Below are 12,822 nucleotides of genomic sequence, written 5' to 3'. Positions count from 1 at the left end.
ACAAACAAAAAAACCACCTACAACAAAAGAAACAAAACGAAACAAAACAAAGAAACCCTCATTGACATGGCAGAAAGCCACTCCCCGCCCACAGAGGGGCAGCAGGGGTGGAACAGTTTGGAGCACCATTGCTGGGGGTGGAGTAGGAGTCCTGAGCCTTGGTGGCCAGATTCAGGCATGGTGGGGTGTTTCTTTTTAAAGCCTAAGATCGTGGAGTAGCTGCACAAGCACACAGCTTACAAGGAACACTGATGATCACTCCCTCTCTCCTAACAGCATCTATGGTGCTCCAAAATTCAGTCAGTATTACAAGTCACAAACAGGTCACAGTCCTGTGAATGTTTGTGCACTGCTGTGACCTGCCCATGACTTTTCCTGAATATAACTGTGACTAAAATATAGCCTTACTTATGAGATACTCAGAAAAAGAATTCTTAAAATAGCAGGACAACTGGGAAAAAGAGAAATTGCTCGTTAGCAAAGCTAGCATTTCAATAGCACTTTGGGGCCTTCTGACCATATTCAAGACTCACTATTCATCAGGAAATAACATTTTCAGTTAAGCTTTTGCAGTAGAAAGTGAGAGTTGAAAGCTGCCCTTTGGCTACAAAGTGTACCCTGAAAGAGCATTTAGGCTTATGGGGTACAATATAAAGCAAAAAGAGTCTCCAAAAATCTGAGAAGTCTGGGAACCTAAAGTAATCAATATTTATTTTAATAACTTTAAAATAAATATTCATCAGTACAAAGAACATTTTTAATGCTGCCTTTCCAATTAGTCTACCTTAGTCTTCCATCATGAAGGATTTGTCTACCTAAAACAGGGCTCACCCTGTTTCTAAGTGTTTTGAAAGCATGCAAATTAAATTCAAGGAGACGACTTAGAACATATATAATTCAGGTCAGTGAAAGACCTGTGCCTGTGTACTAGTGACTCCAGAATCCATACCCAATTGTGAATTATCATCCAATAAAACATTAACTACAGGTGGTCCCCGACTTACGAATGCATTGACATACGACCATTCGCACTTACAACCAACCTTCCGTACAGCCGGTCCCCGACTTACAAACGGTGATCTGCGCTTATGAACAGCGTGGTCCCATTTAAATGAATGGGGTCTGACTTATGAACAGATCGAGTTAAGACCAAGTGTTTGATACATAACTCGTTCGTAAGTCAGGGACTAGCTGTAGTCTTGTAATATTAAAGAATGAAAGCAAGGGTATACGCTAAACATGAAAACACAAAAGCATGGGAAAGCTCCTACAACAACAAAACCAAACATGACTGAATTATCACTAACTTTAGCTTTGTATACCTTGAGCTCCCAGTTTCGCTTGAGCTGGAGTTGAGGCTGAGCTAAGTAATGGGTCGGAAGATGGATCCAGAAAATTGGCAGTTTGATTAGTTTTACATGGTAGCAGAAGTGATTCTTCGGATAAATTATCTAAACTCAGCTTACTTTGTCTACTGGTATCTAGGAGATCTTTTCCAAAGAAAGCTTCCTATAATGAAGACAAATGTATATTAAAGTCAGTCTATTTAGGAAAACTCAAATTTGTGTACATGAGAAAGTTTAACCTCTTATACCAATATAATTAAATAGCTTGCATCAGGACACTATTATACCACCCTGGCGTCCACCCTGGAAGGATGAGGGGAGGCATGTGTGTCACTGGAAGAAGGTGGCAGTGGTTACACATCAGTTAAAATTCACACGTTAAGTTATGGACAAACAAACAAACGCAACAACTTCCATCAGGTTAGGTACCAACATAGCTACTGTGATATCAGAACACAACACAGTCCTTCACGTATGTATCCTCACACGAACATCACTATGACTGACTTGACCAAAACCACTCAAGTCTGCGATAGAGAAGGGGACTGACTATGGGCCTCCTGAGACCCAGGGGCTAGTATTCTAACCATAGGACTATCCATGTTTCCTGAATGGCTAACAATTAGCAGAAATCACCACACTGTGGAGCTGAAACAACACAAAGCCTCTTTCTTCATGGAGCATAAAGTTGTTCACTTTTATTAGCAGACTTAAGTACATTGTATAATAGCTGTCATTCACCAACAGCTGAATCATAAAAGTACATCAGGCAGCCACCAACTTGTCAACAGATTAGACAGACAATCTTAAAACCAATTTGTCAGTTGTAGTATTTTTAATTTATTTATTTCCACCTCCTCATTTGGCCATAGAAACCCATAACATTTTCAATACTAATTGTTAGCAATCTAAATAAAATCATAAAATTTCAGTTCCTCTGCTTTAAAGAAGTCAGAACCTACACACAAGAGCTACAGAACTATTCTGTTTCACAAGAATCAGATTATACTAGTGAAAATGAAAATTCATGCCTACTAGGAAGAGAAAGTCTTAATTCATGGATTTTCTCCCTATCCTCCAATGGATAGAGAGTACTTTTTTCTCATAAAATAGTATTCTGTGATCTTTCTGTAAAGAAAATGTAATAATATCAAGGAGAAATGGCAAGATCTGGCTAAGCCTTTTGACAGTATTCAGTATATGCAAGTATACAAATTGAAGGCGTAGTGTTTCAGTGTACTGGAAGAAAAAAATACACAATATAAGTTTTGTGTTACTGTTCAATAGCAAGGGAAGGGAAGATGGAGAGAGAGAGCAGCCCAAATTTGTGGAAGCCTTATATTCAATTTAGTAGCATTATTCTGTCTGCATACCATTCAACAACTTGTACATTAAACACTGTCCAATATTGTTTCAGGGCACATTCTAGGACTCAATGGACAGAATCTTTTTGATTTTGGAGAAAATCAGGACAAATAAAGGGAGAAAACAGTTTGGGACTGTTAGAGCTTCCAAGCAGCTCTATAACTGTTTGGTGGCACCCATTAATACCTTCCAGCACAATTATCTCTCTATTTCATCTCTGTCTACCATTCCAATAGAGTTGAAAATGTTCACACTCTGAATGACTTACCTCCCAGGCTGTGCTCTTGAAAAATCTCTCAGGGTATGTCTACACAGCAGAGTTATGCACTGTCCACTGTGTAGATGTACTCTCAGAGAAAAAATGACAAAAAGACAAAAACACTCTATTCACTATGGGCAAACAGAAAGAGATCACTCTACAATTTGACCTCTCAGTTATCCTCAAAAGGAAATGGGCATACCACCTTCAACAGAGGTGAAGTCTGGAAGCAAAAATTCATAACTTTGCTAGACCTTCAACACAATGAATATGAACACTTGATTTATGGTTTATTACAATATACCATAACCCACTAACAGGGCTGGATTAATGCAGGGGCGTTAGGTGCTGCAGCCCAAGGTCTCGAACGAAGGGGGCCCAGTAAGCCAGATGCAAACTGCTGCTGGAGAACTCCATGCTGTGAGCCAGACACCAATCCGCAAGCCTCGGTGCCCTCCTATGAACTCCTAGGCAAAGGGCTTTTCAGGAAAACTCTATGCCCTCCTTCTACCCCCAGCTCCACAGCTCCCATTGGCTGGGAACCATGACAATGGGAGCTGTGGGGATGGCACCTGCAGGCACAGGCAGCATGCATGGTGCCAAGCAGCCTGGACTCTCTGCCTAGGGGCTGGATATGCTGGTCATAGGGATATGCTGGATATGCTGGTCATGGTTTAGGGAGCAGAGCAGCACAGAGCCAGGGCAGGCAGGCACCAGCTTTATCACCGCTGTGCTGCTGCCTGGGAGACACCTGAGGTAAGCACTTCCCAGTCGGAGCCTGCCCCCCACCGGCCCCTCCTCCTATACCTTACCTCCTACCCACAAGCCTGGAAACCCCTCCTGCATGCAAACTTCCTGCCAGAGCCTGTACCCCAAACCTCCTGCCACACTCTACCCCCAATTTCTATCCTTGGCCTTACTCCAGAGCCCATCCCTCCAACTGGAGGTGCACCCCCTCACGCACGCTAATCCTCTGCTCCAGCCCTGAGCCCGCTCTTGTTTGCCAAAACTGCCAGGGGTTTCACAAAATTTAACAGCCCTGGGTGCACAGGAGAGTTGATCTGGCCCTGCACACTTAACCCTCTCCCACCATCCCTTTCCCCTCTATGACTGGAGAGGTGTTAATCAGCCACTTAACCCATATTTGAAGGGACTGTTCAAGGTGAACTTCTTATGCTAAACCGTTCCACCTTGTGTTTACCTGTGACACTCCAAGCACATTTCCCAGGTTCGAAAGAGAACTCTATGTAAGCTCAAAAGCTTGTCTCTCTCCCTCCAAAAGAAGCTGGTCCAGTAACAGATATTACTTCTTTCTTATCACCCAGACAGAAAGAAGAATAATGGCGAGGAGGGGGATGAAAGAGAGGGGAAGGAAGGATATGGGATAAAGGGGGCTTGAATATAGCCCATGGCATGGGAGGCAGAGGGGAATGGATAGAACCTTTACCATGAGGGATAGGTAAGAAGGGGGGACACAAAGAGAGCAGCTGTCATGCAGGGGTGTATGTATGTGGGCGAGGGGACCCTCGTGGCAGAGTGGGCAGTGGGTAACAGGGACACACAGGCATATGCATAGGCACTCTGCCACGAGGGTCCCCTCGTCCACATACATACACCCTTGCATGCCAACCAGAAGGGTGGGAGAGAGTTGCACAGAGTCCCTCAAACAGAGGGAGGTTGGAGGGTGGCACACAGGGAGTGTGCAGGAGGGGGAAAATCAAGGAATGCAGGGAGTCTCCCTTGTGTGCAGTAAGCTTGCTACAGCATCTACAAAACACAGCTTTTATATATTCCTTTGTGCAAAAGCCACTTGACTGAGTGATGAGATAGATATAAAAAAGTAAACATTTATATTTTACATTTATTAGCAGTTTATTCAACACAGGTGAACATTAGTATTAAATAACACATGACAACTGACTATACCTGCAAATATGCAGGGAAGGTTTCTTCAAGTTTATTTTTCTTTTTCCTGTAACGCTTTTTTATTTTCTCAGTATTTTCAGAAACAGGGGTAGACTCATCAACTGGTGTATCTGGCAGCTGTTCAGTCCAACCTAAAACAACATTCATGCACAAGTACATTAAAATTCTCTTTATATCTCTGGCCCACTATTCACATCTAATGTTTATTATTTAAAGAGGGACAACATGTACTATGCAGCCTGACTCTCTGCAGTACAGTTCAACTCTGAAAAGATCTGTAAAAATAGTACTGTGGGGTTGTATCTTTCTTGTCTTTCAATTTCTATACTGAATTAGCTGATTCAAAATTAAGTGCTGTCACTAAATAAAGCTGAGACGTGACAATTCTGTTAAATGATGTTGCCTATACTTGTGGTTCAAGGTAGGGTGCATGCAGCTACATGCTGAATCCACACTCACTGTGGTAAGTAGCTATGTGTGGCTGTGAAAGGTTCTGGCAGGGAGGAGGTAGCGGGCTCTGGTTCCAGGGATCCTTTCCTCACTGTTCTCCCCCTCCTCCCTCCCTCCACAACGGAGCCTTTCCTACTTGCCAGAGTCTAACTGTGGCAGCGAAAGGCAGGTAGGAGGCAGTAGGATACTACTGCTAAAAATAGAGGTACAGATTGGAGAGCCTTTGCTTTAGCATGTGTAGCCTGCATGGCTGTCTATGCTCTAGGATTCAGGCTTGTAGGTCTACTTGCCTAAGAAGTGCTTCATGGTCTACACTGCTATTTATATCCAGGCTGGCTGGGCAAACAGTCTACACGCTACATGCCATAAGTGTAAACTTATCAAAAGATGCATAAGCCAGGAAAGCATCCAGTTCCCTTTTCACAGTTGTGCTGATTTGGTAAAAGTAACACAGTAAGAAAGCAAATGGCACTGACCTGGAATGCATGCAGGGAGCAGATCACTTTTCTGACCACAAATATATTACAATTTATATATCTTAGAAAAAGAAGGGACTTCCTACATCCTCTTCAGGTAGGCATACGTAGCAAAGAAAAAACCATATCTGGCCCACACCAGACAACTCAGGCTCACCTGGGTTGGCGCTCTAGGCTGTTTCATTGTTGTGTAGACTTCTGGTAGGACCCAGTAGGATGGGATGGTCCTAAAGCCTGTCATTGGAATAGCCCCACAGCCTGAGCCCTACAAACCTGAGTTGGCTGGCATGGGCCAGATGAGGGCTTTTCTTTCCTTTGCAGGCATACCCTTTTTATACCAGCCGCTTACATAAGGAGTAGTTGTATTCCATTCTACTCCACTAAGGCGGGGTGGGGACCACTGATCCACAGGAAAAAAAAAACAGTGAGAAGAAAAACAAACAAAACAAACACACTCACTCACCAGGCCCTCGAGAGAGGAGGAAAAAACCCTTAGAGACATATACCCCAAATGAGAAGCAGGGGAGAAAAAAGCAACACCACAGCTTCAGCACCATCGGAGATGGGGGTAAGAGTGGAGAAGGGAGAGGTGCTGAGGCTCAGGGATTAATCCCAAATTAAATTAATAGGCAGCTGGTTTAAAACAAACAAAAGGAAGTTTTTCTTCACTCAGCGCACAGTCAGCCTGTGGAACTCCTTGCCAGAGGATGTGGTGAAGGCTAGGACTTTAACAGGGTTCAAAAAAGAGCTAGATAGATTCATGGGGGACAGGTCCATCAATGGCTATTAGCCAGGATGCGTAGGAATGGTGTCCCTCGCCTCTGTTTCTCTTGAGGTGGGTGATAGGGGAGGGATCACTTGAGGATTACCTGTTGTGTCCCCTACGTCTGGGGCATCTGGTAATGGCCACTGTCGATGGACCGTTGGTTTGGCTTGGTATGGCCGTCTTTACATTCTTAAAGACTGCCAAAACCTCCCTCATTTTTACCATATAATTATATATAAACATTTGGAATGTAAATATTGTATTTAAATTGCAGCGTATAGTATATAGAGCTGCATGAAATTTTAGTATGTACTGACTTCACTAGTGCTTTTTATGTAGCCCGTTGTAAAACTAATCAAATATCTAGATGAGCTGATGTACCCTTGGCAGACCTCTTCATATCCCTAAGAGCAATGTTCTTCAATGTCAGGGCAACCCAGGATCTACTCCTCCCCTTTCCCAAGGCCCCTCCCCTTAGGCCCTACTCACTCCATTCCCCCCTCTCTCCATCACTTGATCTATCTCACTTTCTCTTACTTTCAGAGGGCTGAGATGGGGGTGAGGGCTCTGGGCTGGAACCGAGGGATTTGGGAGCAGGAAGGAGTGAGAGGTGCAAGCTCTGGGAGAGAATTTGGGTTCAGGAGGGGACTCCGGGCTGGTGCAGAGTGTTGGACTGTAGGAGAGGGCTCCAGACTAGGGCAGTGTGCTGGGGGGTGAGATGGAAGTAGAGGGTACTGTGCAAGCTCCCAGGCCAAGGAGAAAATTCCTTTATCAGCGTAGTCTGGGCTATTGCTTGACTCCACCTGCACACCTAGCCAAGGCAGAGCCTTCTCCCTCAATGCTCACAGGCACCAGCCCCAACTCCCTTTGGCAGCTGGTTAGACAATTTGTCCTAAACTCCTCCCACCCAGAACTTCCTGATGAACACCGAGGAGCAATTCGTGCAAGCAGAGAAATACCTTCTTGAAGGCTAGATCCCCCACTTGCCACAGTAGATAGATCAACTTTCCCATCAGATCCCAATTTAGCCCCCAGAGCACCAGCGGCTTTCCTGAACAAGATCACAGGGTAGTCAAGAGGGAAGGAGGCAGAATCTAGGGCTGGTAGTAGCAGCAGGAGGCAAATCAATGGCAGGGGCAGCAAAGAGTGGGAGGAAGCAGCAGCCAAAAGGGTGAAACGGCAGGGGTGGAGGAAGTAGAAGCAGGAAGGATGAAAATTACAGGGGTCCCAAGAGACTGGGGGGAGGAGAGGAAAGCAAAAGCTGAGGGATAAGTGGGTAAGAGGCAGCAGGAGACAGATGAGCCAAGAGCATGGGGAAGGGGCAGCAGTAACCCGAAGGCAATAGGGCACGAGGAGAAGGCACTTCTAGCAAATGACAAAGGTGTCTATGCGATCAGTGTATGGTTCTAGTGCCCAAAAGAGCTCAGCTGAGACCTGGCTGTCCAGGCCCTCACTCACTCTGCATGGTCATTGCAAGGACCCTTTTCAAAACCAAAGAAATGTGAACAGCTCTGACATGGCTTCATGATCACTGGAGTCCAGTGCTGTTCTCTCCTGGGACTCCATGAAAGGAGAAGGGAGGTGGTTCCTGGTTTGTTATGTTGGGGAAGGTTGAGAGTTCATTGTGCCTGCTCCCTACCCTGCCACAGCTGCAGGAAAATGAAACCCCAGCATGCACTACATTGTAAAGAAGCCCAAATTAATCCCATAAGGAAACCAGCTCTGCTGGAGCTTTCAACAGGAAGATAGGGGGAAGCTGGATGGAGAGTAGGGTCAGCGAAGGGAAGGTAAATTGTCGAGGGTGAGAGATGGGAAGCCTGGCTCCTAGGGAAGTGGAAGGAAATGACACAGAGCAAGTGCAGTGACTGCTGGGAGTGGAAGGAAAGCAGGGATCGTGTGGAACAGAGGGATCAGAGTGGGGCTAGGAGTGGAAAGAAAGCAAATGTGCGATTTGCCATTATCACTTATTTTGCTGAGATATGCTGATAAAAACCCTGGTCCCAAGGACAGCTCACCACAGTACAAACACATGCACATAGCTGTCCACGTAACCACCATCCCACTCCCACACTTGGCTTGCTGAACACCCCAGGAAGAGACTGGATTTTCTTCAGGAAGGCAAATGCCTCCTGTGTGAGATTAGCATTGCCTCTTCCCTGCTAGTCCCTTCCCCCTCTCCCTTCTCCTTATTCAGTATCCTGAAAGGACTCACTCATCATCCCCAATTAACAAAACAATTCATTGGCTATCCCAGTGATGACAATGAATGACCGGACATGAAATACCATTTTGAATTTGCAGGGAGCAGATAATCATTTCATCCCCCTGTCTGGCCAGGAGCACTGGGCTCTGTGCTGGAGACAGGCTCTGCTCCATTCATGGTATTTCAAAGCCCCAGTCAGGAGACAGGAGTATTTCATCGCATGGCTGCTGTTAACCCTTTGCAGCCTATGTCAGGCGCAGGCTGCTCTCTGTTTGGGATGGGGTTGGTACTCACCTTGTATGTGTGTGGATTAACCTGTCTGGTACTTGTTTAATCAAGGCTGCTCTCAAACTGGGGCTTCTTTTGATTGGCAACCTTAAGTCCCTTCCCTCCTTTCCCCCAACCTGCAGCAATTGTTGAGCAGCTGGGGATTCCCACCTCTGCCAACTGCTGCAGCTGTGAGCCTACAAGGACTGGGGAATAGGGACTGCGGGGATTCCCTTCCCCTATCTAGTCCCTTCTGATTGGCTGTGGAAAGGAAGCACCCTTTCAAGCTGGAACTTCTTCTGCTGCAGACACAGCTGATGCACAGTTTTCTGTTGACTCCTCTTCAGGATGAGAGGAGGAGGGAACCTAGCAGCAAATTCAAAGCAGTGAACCCAGACCAGGCCTCTCTCATCACCTCCCTGCCCCTTCAAGTACCTTTCAACTCCCCCACCAGCTGAGAGGCATCCAGCAAATCAGCCTGGGGCTATGGCAGAGTGAGACTTCAGCTCCCCTTTGTTAAAATGCTGGCTGCTACAAAGCAGAGAGAGACTGAGCAGAGATGGACTCTCAAGCCTGGTTGGGGATATCTGCCTAGAGGTACACATATCCCTGGTTGAGAACAGCCCTTCGGCACATTAGTGAGCTATTACTTATGCTCTATGTATAACTTTCACACACAAAAATCCACCCTCAGAAAAAAAACATAACCCAATCACAGGAGGAATATGCAAGTGTTTATGATATGCAAACAAATGCCAATATCACATTTTCTAATAAACGTATCTGTCATTGATATAACAGTTCAATGAATAAAGCTAATAAGAGATTAACTGCTTTCCACACACACTGAGGCTATGTCTACACTATGAATTTTTGTGGCAGAAGATATGCTAATAAGAGACTCATTACAATAAGTCACAATCTCGTTTGCATATTTTCTGCTGATCTGTTTTTTCAGTAGGTGTTTTTGTTCAAAAACAAGCAGTGTGGACGTTCCCTTTTTGCACAAGATCCTTATGCCTCAAAAAAGGAGGTATACCGATCTTGTGCAAAAAGGGGTTTTTGTGCAAAAAGGGAACATCCACACTGCTTGTATTTGTGCAAAACCCCTAGCAGAAAATACAGATCAGCAGAAAACGAGTCCCTCATTAGCATATTTTCTGCCACAAAAAGTCGTAGTGGAGACCTAGCCTTATTGTTTTAGAGCCTTATTTCTTCTCAAGGCATAATCAGCTTTTTGATTAGCCAGGCTGTTGAGTGCCCTTTATCAAGCACTGTTGATAAGGTGTGAAAAATGACCTTTTAAATTGTCACCTGAATGCAGTTAGCACCTTGTCAGGTGCTAAAGCAATGTCTCAAGGCCATAAAAAAGGGGCCGCCCATTGCTACACTACAGTATGTAAGGAACGAACAGGCAAAGAAAGTTGCCCACACCAGCCTGAGCAGACATCCATTCCAAACTAAACATTTACAAAGCGGAGAAACTTAGGGTATGGATACACTGCTCAGAGCTGTGAAAAATTCACACTCCATAGCAAGGCAGCTATACTGAGCTAACCTCTGGGACAGACAAGTTCTAGGTTGGTGGAAGAATTCTTCAGTGCACCGAGCTACTGCCTCTAGAAGAGGTAGATTACTTATGCCAATGGGAGAAGCCCTCCTGTCAGTGTAGGTAGCATCCACATGGAAGCACACAGAATTTTAAGTATGGACATACTCTTACATGTTATACAAACAAATGGAACCACTTGTAAGTAGAGGGCCCAAGCCATAACAGTACGTGACTGGCTGAGCTGGGAATGGAACCTGCATCTCCTGAGTACCAGTACAATATCTACTCTACTAGAGCACACAGGGTCTCTTAGCTGTGTCTCAGTAACCTGAAACATTTTGTTAGCATTTCAGGAAATCTCTAGATCTGTCTCTGTGAATTTTGGACACTGCTGTAAATGAGTAGAGCAGTCAAATTCATAAAATGAGGTGACAGCCAACATTAATATTGTAACCAATTTCCATTGTAATAAATCTGACAGGAGCAGATAAAAACTAGTTCCATCATTTTTCTAAATTAAACATTGGCAATAATTTACAAACAAACAAATGTCAGTACCTACCATCTTCTCTGCTAGGCAACTGCTCAGAAACAGAGCCGGAAGAATCTTTCCTGGAGAGAGATCTCTTAGTTTTACCCTGCCCTGTACGGCTCCTCTGGCGGACCATGAATCCTCCAATGCCTATCAAAGAAATAAAAATACAACAAGCAGATGCAAATGACATTCCTAGACACAAACAAACATCAAATCTTGGAAACAAACTTTTTTTGTTTTGTTTTAAAGAAAGAAAAACCATTAGGAATTAAACATTTTTTGGTTGCCTACATACAAGAACTTCTTCAAAAACACTATTTTCCTTATGGCCTGGTTTATACATACTTTTTGTAGTGGTAGAATTATGCTGGCTATGAGTGAGATTTTTTACTGATATACCAGAACATATCATTAGTAGTGTGGACACTATTAAGATGATATAAAAAGTGCCCTGTACAGACATAGATTATTCTCTTTCCCATTTGGCTATATGTAAGTTGCACCAATATAAGCACATTTCTATCAGCACTAGTGACTATGTGTGGCTATGGTTTTTGGGTAAGTATAAGTGAGGTTTGGTGAATGTGTGTGTTATGCAAGGAGAGTTATGTTGTGTTGAAAGATTTGTGTTTGGGTGGGTGGCAAAATGAGGGATGTGTGCTGCGATGAGGAGTAATGTGCATAGGCGATGTGTGAGGGTACATGGGAGGGGCCGATCAGCAGCTGGCAGTGGGGCTAGTGGCTGGGGGGCTGTGCTGGCACTGCCCCCCTCCCCCCTCACCAACAGCAGCAGCAGGGAAGGTTCAAGATCAAGTGGCACCTACCCCCTGGCACTGCTCCCTGGTTGTGCCCGAGTACAGGGGTGAGGGCATGGCGCATACACACAGGGTGGACCAGCAGGGCTGCGCTGGCAGCAGGAGTCTATGCTGTACCTCCCCCACCACATCTCGCACCCACCAGCAGTGAGCAAGGCACAGGTCAGACAGCTCCAGTTTGCTCGGCACGGATCTGCAGTCCTGCCCCTCTCCACATACAGGAGCACCACACAAGCTGGAAATGCCCAGCTCGTGCCCTCCCCACCGGTGATGGCGGGGGTGTGTGTGCAGTGCAGACCACACCACCAGTGCAGTCCCTCAGGAATGGAGCAAGGATGGGGTAGGGGTGATGCAAGGACAGATGCAGAGCAAGGGACGAAGCAGGGGTAGAAGTGGTCAGTGCCCCCCATCCTCCTGTCACCAGTTGCCACTGGCAATGTGTATTTGGGGCTCTTGGGTAAGTGGTTTTGAAGAACTGTGTCAGTTGGACAGAGTAATCCATCATCTATACAGTGTCCCTTATACAACCATAAAACTGCCGTATGCAAATTAGCTGAAGAGTATAAGGATGGCGATTGGCTGAGTTACTCTGATATCACAATAGTCTAGGACTATGAGCATGGAATCCTCAGTATGGCCAAAAGTCTGTTATTGCAAGGATGCAAGATGTAAAGCAGGGATGGGCAATAATTTTAGGCAGGGGCCACTTCAGAAATTCTGTGCTTCCCTGTCCACAGATCCTGATTGGCCTGGGGGTGGGGGAGCACAAAGTCTTTGCCCCTACCCCTCTCAGAGAGAACGGCCAGCTGTTCTGAACAGCTGGTGGTTCCCTCTAGGTGCCTACGCCCCAGCGGTGGAAGGA

At 45.4% G+C, this 12,822-nt stretch overlaps 1 protein-coding gene across 15 annotated transcripts in view; it reads right to left on the bottom strand.

Annotated features, from left to right (window-relative positions):
* KMT2C (lysine methyltransferase 2C) overlaps positions 1 to 12,822 on the bottom strand; it is a 354,350-nt gene that overhangs the window by 74,209 nt on the left and 267,319 nt on the right. For all 15 annotated transcript variants that reach the window (XM_075922783.1, XM_075922788.1, XM_075922785.1 and 12 more), the window contains 3 exons: positions 11,173 to 11,292; positions 4,897 to 5,027; positions 1,323 to 1,509 (listed from right to left, as the gene is read on the bottom strand). In XM_075922783.1, coding sequence (XP_075778898.1) covers positions 1,323 to 1,509; positions 4,897 to 5,027; positions 11,173 to 11,292 — 438 coding nt within the window. The remainder of the gene's footprint in view (positions 1 to 1,322; positions 1,510 to 4,896; positions 5,028 to 11,172; positions 11,293 to 12,822) is intronic.

This window comes from Pelodiscus sinensis, chromosome 2 (genome assembly GCF_049634645.1).
Source record: "Pelodiscus sinensis isolate JC-2024 chromosome 2, ASM4963464v1, whole genome shotgun sequence".
NCBI lineage: Eukaryota > Metazoa > Chordata > Testudines > Trionychidae > Pelodiscus > Pelodiscus sinensis.
This window is presented reverse-complemented; position numbering and strand designations above follow the sequence as displayed.